This window comes from Aythya ferina (assembly GCF_964211825.1).
Source record: "Aythya ferina genome assembly, chromosome: 1".
NCBI lineage: Eukaryota > Metazoa > Chordata > Aves > Anseriformes > Anatidae > Aythya > Aythya ferina.
This window is the reverse complement of record NC_140296.1, coordinates 153,380,164-153,396,786: the sequence shown is the minus strand read 5'-3', so window position 1 is coordinate 153,396,786 and position 16,623 is coordinate 153,380,164. Positions and strand designations below refer to the sequence as shown.

Below are 16,623 nucleotides of genomic sequence, written 5' to 3'. Positions count from 1 at the left end.
ACCACTTCTATGAGCAAGAGAGCTACTTGGTTCCCATGGCTGGCTTGTGGACCCTGCAGCCCAGCAGTGAGGCTGACAGTGACAAAGTAAGAAGAAGCTAGGCAGTGCCACGTCCATCAAAGGTGCTGCTGGAGGATGTTCTCACAGTCCAGCTTGTGAAGACCATCCAACAACTCTAACACAGAAGTAGCTTTAATGGTTACTAAGCTAGGTTCATCTGACAGCAATGATCCTGAAGCCAAAGTCTCCATTACCAACCTTCACCTCCCACAAAAGTAAAGGAAATACATAGAGAGGTTAGAAAGGTGAAAATTACAGACAGAGGTATGGCTGTTGAGATGGCACTAGGATTCAAGAGGAAAAACACCAGCATGGAAAGATAAAACATTTCAGAGGGGGAAGAAAAAACAACAACAACAACAACAAAAAACAACAGGAGATCTAACCATTGGGGTGACTGACTTGTCAGTGCCACCAGTGCTGACCAAGCTGGTGGCAGACAGCAATGCAGCAACACCAAGGGTTTGATCCACAGAGGTTGACTGTTCCCTCCTGCCTGACGCCTGCCTCGCCAGCAAGGACTCTTTGGGTGTCTTTACACAGGCAGTGAGCATGCTAATGCTTAGCCTGATATTTCAATAAATCCTAGCTGGCTTCTGTGCATGTTAACTGTATAAAAGTGGTTATTTATTGGCTAAGTTGTGTATTTCCTGCTCGCGGAGTCCCTTTGCACTTGACAAAAGATGCCTGGATAAAGCAATCCACAAGAGGGGCCACAGCATCACTGGAGATTAGTTCTGAGATTTGTTACATCTCATTTCTAACTAAAAAAAAAAAAAAAAAAGAGATCTTCACTTGCTTTCTTTTGGATTCCGTTAGCACCCTCTTTTTTTTTTTCTTTTCTTTTTTTTTTTTTTTTTTTTTTTTTTTGCGCGTGAATTCGTATTCATGTGACTGATGCGAGCTACGCAGCAAATTGGTGAGCAGCCACAGGCAGCTCTGCCCATTAAACACAAACCTGTCCTGGAGCAGCCGGGCTTGTTTCGGTGCTGGTGCCTCCCAGGTAGCTTGGTGCACATGCGGCTGTCGTGACCTGCCATACGCCTGCTGCTCCAGCCCAGTGCCTGGAGTTTTGTCAAACACTTCACTACTGAATCGCAGCACCTTACCAATGTGCTTTATTCGCATTATTGAGCTTCTCGGTTGTTCTCCAGACCTTTTCACCTCCTTTTCTCACCATCCACTTACTGATGCTCTTTAATTCTTACTTATTTGCACTGTCTGTATCAGATCTGCAAAGACAGATAAAGCTTGGCCTCTGATTGCCCCTCTCTTATTCAATGCACTGGTGTAACTCTGTAGGTGCAGCTCAGACGTGCTCTGAGGACTGCCCCGTATTCTTGCACTGCCATGCTTGGAGCTCCAGTCTGCAACACCCCACAGCCTTTGTGAGCCACCTGCACGCTAACAGAGCAAAAGGGTATTAAGTAGGGGTGGAATTAACCATTGAAGGAACTGGATAGGCAATGATACTCTTCCATGGAAGAGAACTGAAGTAAAAGACCAAGGAAAATTACTTTAATAAGGGATGTATTTCAGCATTATATCTTGAAGGGGTGGGCTGCTGCAGAGAGCTCAGAGCCAGGAGTGCAAAAGCACCCTGGAACTCCTTAGTGCAGAACATTCATCTCAGCTTGAGAGAACAAAACAAAACAAAAAAAAACCAAAAGCAAACAGTTAAAAACAATAAACTGCTTAAATACAAATCCTGTACTTGATTTTTGCTCCTTAGTGACAGGAGAGACAGTGGGGGCTCTCTCTGCAGGGGCCATGAGAGGAGAGAGCCTTTCATTTCTCAGTATCCCAAGCGATAAAGATGCTGTTGGAGACGTGACTCCCTCAAAGGGAGAAGGGCTTGCGAAATGGTTAAAGTCTCCTCTCTCACCTCATTTTCTATTTCAGCAATCACAACCATGGGGAGAGACCAGGAGACAGATACCTCTTCAAACAATCTAACACACGGATTAAATGTGCTTTTCATTGCCAGCGGCTGGATTTAGAAGCGACTCTAATACCATACACAGTGTTGGCTGTGTTGATAAATCAGCAATGCAGTAACGCTGTGGCCTTAAGCTCTTCCCCCACCAACTACTAAAGCAACACTAGCCAATAATACTGTCTTTGAACTCCAGCCTACCACTTTTCATCACCTGAACTTCAAACCAGTTCTGTTTTTCTGATCCTGTTCCTCCCTCCATCTGTACCTCGAGGATCTTCGCTCCGTGCAGGTCAGTGCTGGGCCCTCATGAAAATGCCCCTGCCAGGGGCTCTTTCTGTCCCTCTCTGCATGTGTGTGACCTCGAGCACCATCCCACAAAACACTGAGATGGGATTTTTTTTGTAATTGTCATAACGTACGTTTCATTTCTCAAGCACCTTTCATCCCAAAGGACAGCACTGCTGTTTGCAAACAGCCGGATTCCGCTTTTAACTGCCTGGTGCAACTCCTTTGAGCTTTCGAGTAACCAAGGACAATTTTAGAGTGTGCATAATGTTCTGTGGGAAAATCACCTTTGTATGGGATTTAGCATGCAGCCTATGTGACGTTTAAAGGAGGATTTTTCAGTTCTGAGTGTGGGTCGAGCGGTACCTCCATTTTGTGCTGACTCCCTGCATGGAGGTGAATTTTCCTCTGTGGTTCCCCACTGTAGTGAGGCAGATCCAAGGGGCATGGGGCTACTGACAATCTGTGGGACCAACACAGCAGAGGACTCATGAAAGGAGAAGCAAAAAGCGGCTCGGCTTTGAGAGTGCTAGGTAGGTATTTCAGCTTGGCAGAATGCCATTCCCTGAGCAAGAACATCAGCATCTCTCTGTTGATCAAAAGAGTCAAGGCCTAAATCATGTCAGCAAGCAACACGGTCTGACAGCAACATCCCAAAGAGTTTAACACCGTTCCCCTACACCAAGCTGGATCAAAATTCTGCAACAGCAATGCCAGGGAAGGTCACCACCTACGAAGAACTTACCACTGCGGGACAGCCCAGGCTCAGCCCCACTCAATCTCATGTATTAACATCACAGAAGAGGGCACGGTGGCAATGATGTGCCTGCTTAAAGGAGCCACATGAACAAAAGTTGGATTTTCATGCCTGCAGCATGCACACCTCCAGCGGGCAGCTCCATCCAGCGAGGTTTTGCGCTGATGGATGCAGCACGAGCTGCTGTGTCTTTGTTCAGCTCTGCAAGAACAACCTATCGGACTGATGAGCAACCAGGGACAGAATTCAACCCCGAACATCTGTACAGAAACTCCAGATGACATTTCAGCAGAAACAATGGCGAAGGGACCCGTTATCTAGAAGAGCCGTGATAGATAAAAGCTTTGTTGTCACCAGCTAAGCCACATACAAGTGGCATGGGAATATTTCGTTCCAAAAACACAAACCTCTTGCTACCGAGTTAACGGCGTGGCTCCGCTGACTGTCAGTGATAAGAGGGTAAAATTTATAAGGGAGAACAAGTCGCAAAAATGCTCAGCACTGCCACATTTAAGTCTTGGCTGTCCTGCCATCTAAAGGAATTCAGAGCTGTGGGCTGAGCCCCTGCACAACGCCCAGACAAAATAAAGCTTCTAGGAATGACATCCACAGAATGAACAAACTTCCAGGGCTCTATAACCAACAGCAGTTGGTAAGAAATGCCCCAGACAAGGATGGCACTTAATCTCCCTGGAGAAAACCTGGGCATTCTGTGCTGCTTCCAGTCATGATGGAGCAGAGCTGGGCAGCACCACGGGAAGCCTGTACACCGGCAGTACCAAAAGGGAGTATCACAGCACTGTACATTATTGTGAGAGTCGTGAATCTTTGCTGTGCTGGGGGGTTGGTGTGGAGTACTAGGGTGGGGGAAAGCACCTCCTGTTTGCCCACCTCATCCTTTGGTTTCCAGCTGGTCCGATTTGGCTGAGGGGCAGGGATTTGTCCTGCAGAAGCACTGCCCTGCTGGGGAAGCTGCTGAACAAGACGGCGCTGGGATCCCATGCTCTTCCCCTGCCTTGCATTTCTTTACTTCTCCCTCCAAAAGCCCACCATCCTCCCTGGTACCTTTCCCACACAGCTCAGCCCCCCCCAGGTCCCTGAGCCATGCTCGCCCCATACCTTGTGGCAGCTCTCCTCTCCTCTGGCACTTTGCTAGAAAGCAGGAGGCACGTTACCATCTAGGGGACGGAAGAGAAGGAGAGCTCAGCCCATACCAGGCTCCTCCCTGCAGCAATAAATGTGCCACATCGGTAGCGGGTCCACATGTGTGGACGATGACAGTCAGAAGCGGGCACATGGGGGCACAGAACAGTGGCATGGACCATTATCAGCCTCTAACATTGGAAATATTTGGTACGATGAATGTTTATAATGGTGCTGGCAGTTGAAAAGGACCTGCCCTTTGCTGCTGCCTCAGCCCAGCCTGGTTTAACAGACAAATAAAGGAGGGTACAGTCCCTTAAAAAGTGTAAGTTGTACCCAAATAAGGAAAACAGAAAAGAGCACAGATCTGGCAAGTTAAATGAGAAGCCATATAAAGTCCGTTGAAAAGCGTATCTGGAGGAACAAGTAGCAGCAGACATAAAAACATGTAATAAAATTATTTTCAAAGACAACAGAAGCAGGAAGCCTGCCAGAGTGTCTGTAGGGCTGACAGATGATTGAGATGTAAAAAGAGTGCTCAAAGAAGATAAGGACGAGGCATAAAAGCTAAATGAATTCTCTGCATCCATGCATCTTCCAAAGGAATGTGAGTTGGTCCCTGCACTGGGGTTTTCTCTGCAGAGAAGAGCCAGGGGAACTGTCTCCAGCTGCAGAAATGGAAGAAGAGGTTTTAGGACAAAACAGTAAATGAACAGAAGTAAATCCAAGGATTTGATATTTTAGAAATCTTGACAGAAATGTAAACTTAGCATGAAATAGTAACGGTTGAGCAATTAAGCTGTGGCATAAAATGTGTACCTAACCCAGCCTCAATACTAGGCCAAAAAGCAGCAAACACCACAGTTTTAAAAAGTGCTTTGAGGGGATGCAAAGGGCAGGTCCAACTTCTGTATGTTTGAATTGATAGAAACAATTATGAAGAAAAGAACTACTGGGCACAAGAGAGCAGAGACATCACAATTGCCCTTCACGCAGCTTTTGCAAAAGGAAGTCATACTGCCCAAATCTGATGCAGTTCTTTGAAGGAGCTGATGAACATGTGGATATGGGTGATCAGTTGATATGAGGTACTTGCATTTCTAAATCCTTTCAGATGAAGATTTTCACTGAAGACTCTTAAAAAAACCTCCTAAGCTCTCCAAGAGGAAGAGGAAAGTTCCTTTAGAGGATTAACAGCTTATTAAAAGTTATGAAATGAATGAATAGTTCAACATATTCATAAATAATCTGGAAAAAATGAAGTGACAAAGCTTACCGATGAGAAAAAAAAAATCAGGGTAATACAAATTAAACCTGATCATGAAGACTTGCAGATGGGTTTCAAAATACTGTTAAAATGGAAGACAAATCTCACTGCTAATGACTGCAAAATAATGGACGTGGGAATAAACAACCTTAACTGTATGAGCACAGTGATGAATTTAAAATTAGCAACCATCACTCAGGAAAGATACCTTTGAGCCCTTGCAGATAACTCTATCAAAGCATCAGCTCAGTGGAAGTCAAAAAAGTGGGTTAGGAAATGTCAGGAAAGCAACAGAGAACAAAACCTGAAGCAACATAGTGTCACCATACAAATCCATGGGGCACCTGTCTGAATATTTGTAACTCGAATACGGCAGCTAGTTCTCATCCCTCCATTTCAACAACAGAGACAGTAGTATTTAGAAATTGTACAGAGAAAGTCGCTAAGGATGACCAAAGGAATGGAAAGTTTCTCAACAAGAGAGGTCCACATAAAACAGACTAGGATGCTTCATTCTAGGAAAAAAAAATGTCAGAAGGGTAAAGGCAAAAGCAATGTAGAAAATAATGAGAACCATGGAAAAGGCAAAGAGGAAATTTTTATGCATTTTTTCTTATACGTGCTAGGAGCTCGTTGTGAAGAGTGCTGGGATCTGGCAGGCCCTAGTGAAAGAAACTTTGCTGTGTGCTTGCCTTTTCCTCCCCTCATTCCCCAAACTGGCTGGGCACAGCCTCATGGGCGGCGTGGAGCTGTACCCTGACGCAATTCACCATTTCCTATGAGCTCCAGGGCTTCACAAAACCCACCGCTTTGTGCTGGTCTAAGCCAACCAGTCCAGCAGCAAATGGTGGCCATTCCCACACACACCACCCTTTCGGGAGGGAATCATGTCCCTGGAATAGCTGCTGGTGAAAACAGAGGTAGGCTGTACGTTATGGAGCACTCAAACCAGGACGGGGTAGAAGGAATGAGATTTCGCTCTGCAGAGGATAATCCCCTACATATTTTGCTGGAAAAAAAAAAAATATATATATATATATATATATATATATATGTATATATGTATATATATGTATATATGTATATATATGTATATATGTATATATAGATAGATGAGAATAGCAGGGGGCCATAAGAAGTGTATAGCAGTCAGCTCTTGTTGTGGAAAGTTTTACGTGTCGCAATCACTGCACAGATCAGGAATACAACCTTCTGTACAGCCAGGTGCGGCACAAATCCTCACAGTCCTCTTGTTTTCCAGCTATGTTCATTTTCATGCTCTGTGAATGGCCTGACAGATTACATTACATTACACATTGTAATGACCTATTTTCTCTGTTTTTACCATGATGTGATCTAACGAGCCCCCCAGCAAGAGAGTTGCTGTGAGCTGTCACTCATGCCTGCTGCCTGGCACTGTCAGAAAGCACTGGCTGCCTTCCTGATAGATATCCAGAACCATTCCATGATAATATTGAATATATTTAATGTCAAACCCTAAAATACATGGCTTTCTCTGCCGCAAATAAAAGACTCAACAGTGGCAGGCTCCTAACAATGAGAAAGTATAGGGAATAGGACAGGATAAGAACAAAAGCTCTTTTCTTTTTTCCCTTCTTTCTTTTCTTTTTTTTTTTTTTTTTTTTCTTTTTACATCTATATACTCTTCCCCTGACACAGTTATGGTAGTGTGTTAACCTTTTCACCAACCATCACAAAAAAATCGTCAAAAAAATTCAAAGAAACACCCAGATAACCCTGCCAGAATTAATGGTAACCCTACAGAAAGGGCTGAAGACTCCACGTTTTGACCAATCTCTGTTAGACAACCACATGAACCCCAAGCCAAGCAGACAGATTACTCCACAACGACCTGCTGCAAACTTCTTACATCATCCTCAGGAGCACTTGCTACTTGGAGATTTCAAGAGAGAGAAAAAACTTCTCCAAAGGCATTTTTATCCTTCAATTTCTATCTGGGAGGCCGGGGAGCTGCCAGATATAAAAGCAAACAGAATGTAAAAGGAAAAAAAAAAAAAGGGAAAAAATGTTATTTCCAATAAAACATATGAATCAAACATTTTGCCTACTCCAAATTGTTCGGGTTGCTAGTATATGAAAGATTAAGAGGCTATGGTTTGTTTGTCCTCAGTGTAAGCTACTTCTCCATGTTCTTAATTAGTTTGCTTCCAAAAGTAACATTGCCAGCAAGGAAAACAGAAGTTGGAGTGTGGAAACAAGGGAGATTTCAATTGCTATATTTTGTTGTAAGTAATAACTCAGCATCTGTGGATTCAGGAGCATCAGGGCTGTAAATCCACATAAAGCTGAATGTTATGAATGGAAGCTGTCTGCTCCTGCCTGATCTCCCATCTATTCCTGTCCCACACTCAGATGTGCTCCACACACAGCAATTCATCCTCTCTCACTGCTTTGCTTTCTGCAGGCAGCTGCTTGGGCTGTCCGTAGTGACAGGTCATTAGTGGGCAGTTATTTTTTTCAGGACTGAGTGCACAGGAGTGGCAGCATTGTAAAAGCTTCTCTGCAGAGCTCCATGAACTGATCTGGACAGAGCCGCGTCCCAGCTTGCTGTGCCTCCTGTTAATAAAGATCATCTTGAAATCTCTGCGCCGTGTTGGTCACCTGCAGTAGTCCTGCTTGTTCGCATCATAGGGTTTTCAAACAGCTCAGTCAACTCTGCATCGCTTGTTGACACACTCACCTATTGCTATTCTAGCGCTGGACTTGTCACCCTCATAAACCACATTCAGTTAAGCTGCAGTGACTAAAGCCTACTGTGCTTGCACATTTCATACACCTATTTCAAGCAAGGGTGTGAAGCCATTTTTCTTACAGGAATAAGCTCTAACTGTAAGAATACTGTCCTAATTCTACAGTTGTGCGTGCATCGGGAGAGCGTACGACTTTCACTGCCTGGTATCATTAATGTAGCACCACTTACTGCAAGGAGATGCAGCTCTAATCCTGAACAGCAGTTGCTATTTTGCTGTATGATTCAAGCAACCCTTCCCATCACACTGCTAATTCATCTCCAAAGATACCCCCTACCATTCTGGCTGATGAGCATCTCTGTGCTTCTGAGAGATTTTTCTTTGGGAATATATTGCTATGATCTTCTGGCTTCATATTCTAAAGACGTACTGTCAAAGTTGATGAGATTAAATATTTTCTTCAAATCCCTCCAAACCTGCCAACTCCCTCTTTCACATTCCCCACTCCATAACTCCCGATTACTGCATTACTAGAGTCTCACTAGCACTTTTTGTATATAATCAGTTAAGTTCTCCACCTTCTGTCTTTGTAGAGTGATTACACTGAGCCATGCTCGTGACATCCCAGATCATCATCTTGACAGCAATTACACCATCACAGGAACTGAACCGCCACAGAAGTGAATGGATTAGCAGAGAAGGAGGCAGCAGATTACGATGGAGAAAGAGAAGTTTTGACCTCTTTTCTTTGCTGCCAAACAAGTCCCCTGGGTTCCCACAGATTTCCTTTAACTGCTTCATGGTTGTCCAAGAATCCAGACAGAAGAAACTGGTTTACAGCTTCTGTGTTGACAGCTGCTTTGAGGACACAGAGCCAAAGCATGCCTGCTGGGCTGTGCAGTGTTCTGCCTCAGATGTTTTCAATGTGGGGGTCATGAACTACTTTTTAAGGTTCTGCAGATCCACCACGCTGTCAAGGAGGCCTTTATTCACCAAGCAGCAGCTTGTGCCATCATTGGGAAATCTGGATGAATCTGCAAGACTAAAGAAGTTTGGAGACCACAGGAAACGATGAACAGAATACAACGCTCATCATAACAGCATTTCTTCCTATGCCTGCTCTACACTTATCTGGCGTAGGAGCTAAAGAGGGCCAGTGGCTCAGGGCAAGAACCCATGGATCCTGCAGCCTGACTGTGCTCTGGAGCCTTTCCCCAGCAGGCCCAGTCTCTGATCCCTGTCAGCACCAAGAAAGACCTATGAAACCTTTCTCCTTACTGCTCTCTTGGGAGCCAACACCACCTCATTTAGCTTTATCAGTTGGTCACTGTCATCTATGAACTATACCAAGCTACACCAGCCTCAAATTTGGCACGTCTTGATTTTATAACGAATAGGGCTAACTCTTTTTTCAGTGTTCAAATAAATAATAATAATAATAATAATAATAAAAACAACAGCCAAGTGAAGACAGAGAAGCTGTGCTACCTCTAGAAAAAAAGAGCCTTGTCCCAGTCTACAATTTGTTTATCACCGACCCTTCTGAACGCTAACAATTAGCAAAGTCCTCCAGGCTGTTGTAGCGGTTCCCTGTGCTTCCCTGAAAGATAACCATGACAAAACTAGGGGAGCCATTCATCTAGGTCTTTATGACGATAGTTAATTTTGTCATCATGTTACGAGAATTTGAGTTACCGGTAAGCTAAGCAGGGGCTGCGTGGCTATCAAGCCAAAATCAACATGGGCTGCATGAGCTGATTTGCTTCTTCGCTGCATGCAAGCAGTACAGGGAGGAAAGAAACAAAAGAAAGAAAGAGAGAAATAACTCTTCTTCGGTGATTTGAATCCAGTGCTGGAGTGTTCAACAAAACATTCATTTTCAGGATTTAAATTCTCCCTTTGATGAGCACCTAGTGACTCAGTGGGATTTGCTAAGCTTCCATTTGAAGTTAGAGAACAGTATTCGCCCTGTATTTCATCCCCCTCCCTGCGCTACACCCCTTTAATCATGATAAATATACCTAAACATGCTTGATTAAGCCAGACAGAAAATGTGCCCCTAATCTGAACTGATCAGGGCTCCGGAGCTGCCGAAGTGAACCTGCTGTCTCTCTATCAGGCAGAGCGATAAGGGGTCGGTAATGCAGCTCCATTAACTGCTTCCCACAGAATGAATTTTCCCTGACTGCTCCTAAAGAGCCGACACTTGAGGAATGCCGCCTGATGGGAAGTTGCTTCGAATGGTCTCTTTCGGCACAATTGTCGAGCAGCTCCTTCTCGAGCCCTCCAGATGAATACCTAAAGTATGAAAAAACGTAGCCACTTCCTTCAATGTTCTTTATTTTTAAAAAAAATCCCCTCATACTTTATCTAACTAACTGCCTCTCAATTTTTCTCGTCTTTTTCTGGTAAGCTTCAGTGCTGGCTGATATGTATTTTACTGCAAGTGTGTGGTTATCAGAATAAGAATCACACTCCCGTTGTGCATGTGCATATGTATGTGAGGGATCTGCCTTGGTGTGCAGGTGGAGCTCGCACTTTGTGGTCTCACAGGATGTAAGACTGCAACAGGCTACTAAATCAATAGCTTCACCCCGTGCATTTAGTGTATTTGCACTGATATTGGAGGTGCATTGGAGGATAAATGGATGTAGATCAGAACAAGCACAAGGATGCATACCTCTGAATTTGATCTGCAATCCATATATGTGTACGTACATCTGTTTTTTGCAGGTGTAGCCCGCTATGATCTTTATCTTCTGCGAGGATCTAAGCTTATTAAAAGACTGCAACAGAGAGGGATACAGGGGGGATCAGACCATGCTTGGGCTCTGTGAAATTCTGGGACTGCTCATCCTAAAACTGGTCTGTGGTGTAATTACAAGTACTGTCAAAGCTTCTCTGAATCACACCAGCTGTGAACAGCTGCAGGGAACCATCCTGCTGGCAGCAACAAGTCAGCTGGAGACTTGTTGCTTCTCATACCTCCTGCTGTCCTACTTCAGTTGGTGTCAGAGGTCTGCAAAGTGCTATGTGCCAACTATCAGACTTCTCAAAGTGATCATACAAGAGACTAGGATGAGGAATGATGCTGTATTTCAGGCACGTTTCCTCTCAGGAAGGACTTTCCAAAAGTTGCTTCCAGTGCAAAAGAGTCAGAACAAAATCAAGAATCCGTCAAAATGAGACTAGATTAAAAACAACCAGCCTCCACAGACAGTAAAAACCACCTACAATTAGATCCAGACATTCAAAGGTACTTTCCTTCTATTTGGATATCAATTATGAGTAAAGAATACTCAAGATTCATTAGCTCCAGCTTTGGCATTCAGAGAGATTTCCAAAACACATGGAGCATCCCATGCACTGTTCTGTAAATCTGAGCTCTTGCACTGCAGCTAAGAGCTGAGCTCTGCTGCTGTTCATGCTCGTATGGTCTGCGTGTGAGTACACACTAGATGTGCACATGAATGCTGAATTCCTTTTATCCAGGCAGGACCATACATTTCACAATGTGAAATGGAAATACAGAAAAAGAGTGTAAACACTAAAATAGGAATAAGTTTGCTCCATGCCTTTGGTTCATTTCCAAAACTGTACAGAAACTCCTCCCTTCACATATAAACAATAAAAGATGCAACAGAAGGCTATCGTTTCTTTATATCTGAGCACAGCACAACCTAGAGATTTCGTTACATTAAGGCATTAATCCAGTCTGGTAAAAATAACTTTTACTCTTTTATTGGACCCTACTATAGAGCAATACATTTGAGTGGGATAAGTGAAAAATATGGTATGAAAATCTGCTAGCAACTACAGCTGGGTACATAGTATTACATTTCAAATCATCTACTGCATGTTTCTTTGATTGTGCCAGCTGATGGAATTTTATGTAAAATGGGAAGAAGAGTGAGATCAGTGAGGAAGCTGCTATTTCCTTTTGTATGTTTTGTTTATTTTTGGTCTTGGTAAGATTCACCCTAGCAACACACACAACTGTGCAAAACTTGCAACTCTACTACTAAGATCGCATTGTGTGCCAATAGTATTTTGCACAAAAGTAGGATTACAGTTAAGTCAGTAAGAAAAAGTAGCATTTCTTTGTCCTTTTAACCATAGAGCTATTTTTGTACAAAATTGCACCTGTCTGTACAAGTTGTGTTTTTCTACTGAAAAGTTTTTTTTCACCATTTTCTTTATATATTTTTCCTCTCCTCTTGTGCTTTTACAAAAGGAAGAAATATAAATGTTGGCTTCAATGTACATTTAGCTATGATAATCTAAACACAAACATAGGAAATCTGATAATTAGGTTCCAAGAGTCCTCTTATCTTGGCCATGTTGTACATAATTTCAGCTCACAGCCACATCTGTTCTGAGAAGAACATCTGATAGACTCTTATATAAAATTTTGTGTTTAGGCAACGACAGAGAAATTGAAACCCTGCTAGAAGTATCTGCCACATGGTACAGTTAGCACTCCTATGGTACCTTCGTTACATAATGTCACTACTTGCATATTTGCATTCTGAGCCTCAGTGCTGCATTAGCTGTTATTTTTTTTTTTTTTCTGCTTAATGGATCTTCATGGCCCAACTTCCATTTAAACACAGCACCCCTTTTACAAGGCTTAAGTGCTACAAAACAGCCTTTCCATAAATTAAAGTCAGCCCGCACGAATCTGCACTTGGGAATGTTTCTGAAAGGGTTTTAAAAGCAATCAATTACAATAATTCATATGTTTAAAGATGCAACTCCAACAGTCAATCCAATTTTTCTTCCGATTGTAAGGTAAATGTGAGCGCCAGCTTGTTACTATTCCTGGGGTTTGTCTCTGCACAGAAATCGTAGCATTTTAAGTAGAAGCATGGAACATATTTCATGCTTGTCTATGCATTTTTTAGTTCATTTGGATTACGATACCTTTGAAATTAAAGTACAGCAGCAGTTCTTGAATGATTTAATGTGTAGACACTTTTACTCTCAAGTAGAAACAACTTGTCCTTATTTATCTTAATCCATAAATAAGTTTAATCAAATTGGAATAGGGTCTCAGCATCTGGAGTAGAAATATCCAGACCTCATCCTGATGTAGGAATATCGGTTGCTGAACTGATGTGCAGACTAAGATGTCATTAAGCACACAAAGTTCCTGTAGGCAGAGATGAGACCCGACATCCCACGCTTCCTACGCCTGCAGCACGGGAACTTTCCCAGCAGTGAGGCTGATGGGAACCTCACCGGGTAACCCCTGCACACCCTGCATGGCTAATCACGGCCCCGCTCCTCCAGCGAGCGAGCGAGCGATCGATTGCAGCTCTGCAGCAGGGAACCACGCAGCCGCCAGACTGCTCAATAGATGGCATGTGGCAAAAAGGGAACACTGCGCAAAGGGTGTGAATGAGTCATTCGACATTTGAGGTTGACTGAAGTCATTCTGCTACATTTACTTCTAATCTCAATGTGCTATCCACATTTGCATGTTAGGCAGGATGGGAAAAAAAGAGATTTACAATTTTTTTTTCTATAATACACACATGGAAAACAGCAGGCTGCATGCGTGTGAGAAAGTGGGATTACACGCATGTCTGGGTGAGCGCAGCAGCCTGCAAACTGCCTCTTCTGCCCTTGTACGAGAGCAGGCATTCTGCATGCAAGCCTGAACACATCTGAGCAAAAGTATGTTTGAACATTTGTATCTCTAGGGATCTGATTATAATGAAAGATGTTCATTTGCAGTATGCCTGAACAGAGGAACAGAGGTCCCGCGAGCACACTTCAGGTGATGTGTGTCGTGTTTTCCTTGGCAAACACAGGTCTGAGCAACTGTGAATGAGTTGGTCTGTGTACACTTGGAGGGAAGGTGCATGTGGGTGACAGGGGGCATCCGGGAACAGGTATCAGCTGAATCTGGAATTTAGGCACTAGTCAAATATCAGCAGCAATGAACCACTTATTTAGACCTCAATGGAAATAATAATATATGGCAACTTCTTAAAGCGTGAGCTGGCCTAACGTTATGCTCCTTCTCCGTTGGTTGTAATTCCAGCTGGAAGCACAAGTTTGCAGAGTCTGACTGCTTATACTTCCCACTGAAGTCTGAGCCATGCATATTTAGCAACTGTAAGTATTATATTATTTTAAAACACATGCTCACCTATGAGGCTTAGGAGCCTCAGTTCAAGCCCTTGGGGGAGCCTCAGTTCAAGCCCTTGGGCTTGAAATTCTGGACAAAGAGACCGATTTAGCCCTTGCTTAAGGAAAAGAAAAAAAAAATAAATCTATCACTATGAAGATCCTGGTGAAACACTGCCAAGAAAATATTTTCAGAAGGTGAAGGAGGTGAACCTAAAAGATGCTTCATGAGACTACTCAAGGTTATGTCACAAAGAAGGATGAAGATGGAGAATCTGGCTGTGATATGGAAGCAGAGGGTCACACTTGAACTAATTCTGGAGGAGACGTAACATCAGTTGTGTGTGGCAAGCAGAGCACTGGGATCTTGTCTCAAACTAAAAGCAGTCAGGTTTGGTTTTGCACAGAGTTAACAACGTATTTGCATCCAAAGCAGGACTTGCAGCGTGTCACATAGGTAAAGGGTATTGCCAAGATCTGCGTTATTATAATTAAATTTTTTCTTGGTAATGTTCAACTTACTGTATTCTTTAAATTAAGATTTCCTTACTGCTTAATGCACTGCAGATCCTCCCTACCCCGGCACCTGCACCTCTATTCTGCAAGTTATTGATACTGCACTCAATTAACCTTGTGAATATGGGCTGGACATCACCTCTCTCAGATTCAGTCATTCTTTCTCAAAGCCACTGTTTGCATACAAACCACTGAATGGCAGTACGTAAATCTCCAAATAAAATTACTTTAATGGAAACAAAAGCGTATATTCATGACATTTGTATTCGTATTAAGTCTCATACGTTTTCTGTATCTGAAAGCCTAAACATTGGGTATAGCCTACACAGATTCTGCCCTATTAAATAAAGAAGCACATGCAATTCTCATTAAAAAAAAAAAAAAATGTTTACAAAAATATACTTTTCTATTTATTTGGGTTACAACCCCAGACATATTATTGCAGTTTCAACCTATCCACTATGCTTGTATTGGTTTTGTACATCAGATAAAATGGAATGAGCTGGAAATCCAATTTTAATTAGTGTGTCTACTCCAAGGCACACCTATTGAGGTCCAAAAAGGTGCAATAGCCATTGGAAGTGGTGGTGAAATGGGGAGAGAATCTACACATGGGTAATCAGGACAGTGGCACAGCATGATCTACGGCAGCTACAAATCAGTTCACAGACCCTCTGAAAATCAGCTCTGGCCCCACCAGCTCCTGCAATTGTGAGAGTGCAATTGTTTTACCTCAACTCTCAAGTCTGAGAAATAGGTGTGCGCACATCTAAAGAAGCCAGCTGTTGCATTCAACATTTCAGTCTGGTTTACGAGGAGAGGACAACATGCTATTTCTTCCATAACACAATAAAACGTCACAGTCATTTGTTCCTACAAGTATTCTCCCAAACACACTGTGCTGATGGGAGCATTGTCATCTAAGAATCACCTCATGAAAGAGTTGAAAAGAAATTATCATAATAATATTGCCAGTGTATTGAATTGATTGTGTTTTTTCATTGTTATATCTCTTTTTCCTTATTCTTTGGACTGTCTTCCCTGTACTTAATGCAAACTACTTGGAGCAGCAGGCGGTCACAGATGGTATTCTTCTATATGGTGCAACTTAACAAAAACCAATGGGTTGGGACTGTTTATGGAATCCTACAATAATTAGATTAAAAGGGACTTGTGGAGTTCACTCAGTTCAAGGCCCTGCTCATGGCAGGGATAACTTTGAAATTATATGAGATGAGGATGCAACCCAATTTTTATACAGCGACTACTCTAATGCAACACGAGTCTCAATCAGGCAATAAGAAATTATGTACCTGTGTAGATCAAAGGCATACTGAAAATCATTTAGGTACAAAATGTTCATTAAATGATTCAAGTTTTCCTTTCAGTATTTACCTTAAAAGATTAAAAAATATATATTTTAAAAAATCATATTTACTTCAGTGCTAGGCTCCAATTATACAGTTGCATATTATCAAAACACATTAAAATGATCATTACAGTTATTATTTCCTGAATTTCGTATGCCTTACACTTTTACTACATAACTTTAGAAAAGCATTGTTTGTAGATAGAATTCTGGAAAAAAAAAAAAAAAAAAAAAAGGAAATAAGGAAATTCCAGAATGAAAAAAAAAAAAATCTTGGTTAGACACAGCAGATAAAAAGACCAAGCTAGACACTGAAGGCGATCTATGTCACATATCTTATACAGCCTTCAAGAGGTGCTCCTCTTCTACATACCTTAGAAAACCTGCAGAAGACAGTTTTGAGAGCTGTGAAGTGTAGGA

At 42.6% G+C, this 16,623-nt stretch overlaps 1 protein-coding gene across 7 annotated transcripts in view; it reads right to left on the bottom strand.

The window, feature by feature from the left end:
- The window catches only part of GRAP2 (GRB2 related adaptor protein 2), a 103,487-nt gene that overhangs the window by 13,544 nt on the left and 73,320 nt on the right, over positions 1-16,623 (bottom strand). The window contains exon 1 of one of the 7 annotated variants that reach the window (XM_084506801.1): positions 4,161-4,268. The exons of the other annotated variants lie outside the window; for them this stretch is intronic. Coding sequence (XP_084362927.1) covers positions 4,161-4,219 — 59 coding nt within the window. The 5' untranslated portion in view covers positions 4,220-4,268. Of the gene's footprint in view, positions 1-4,160; positions 4,269-16,623 lie in introns of those variants that run through there. 7 annotated transcript variants of the gene reach the window in all.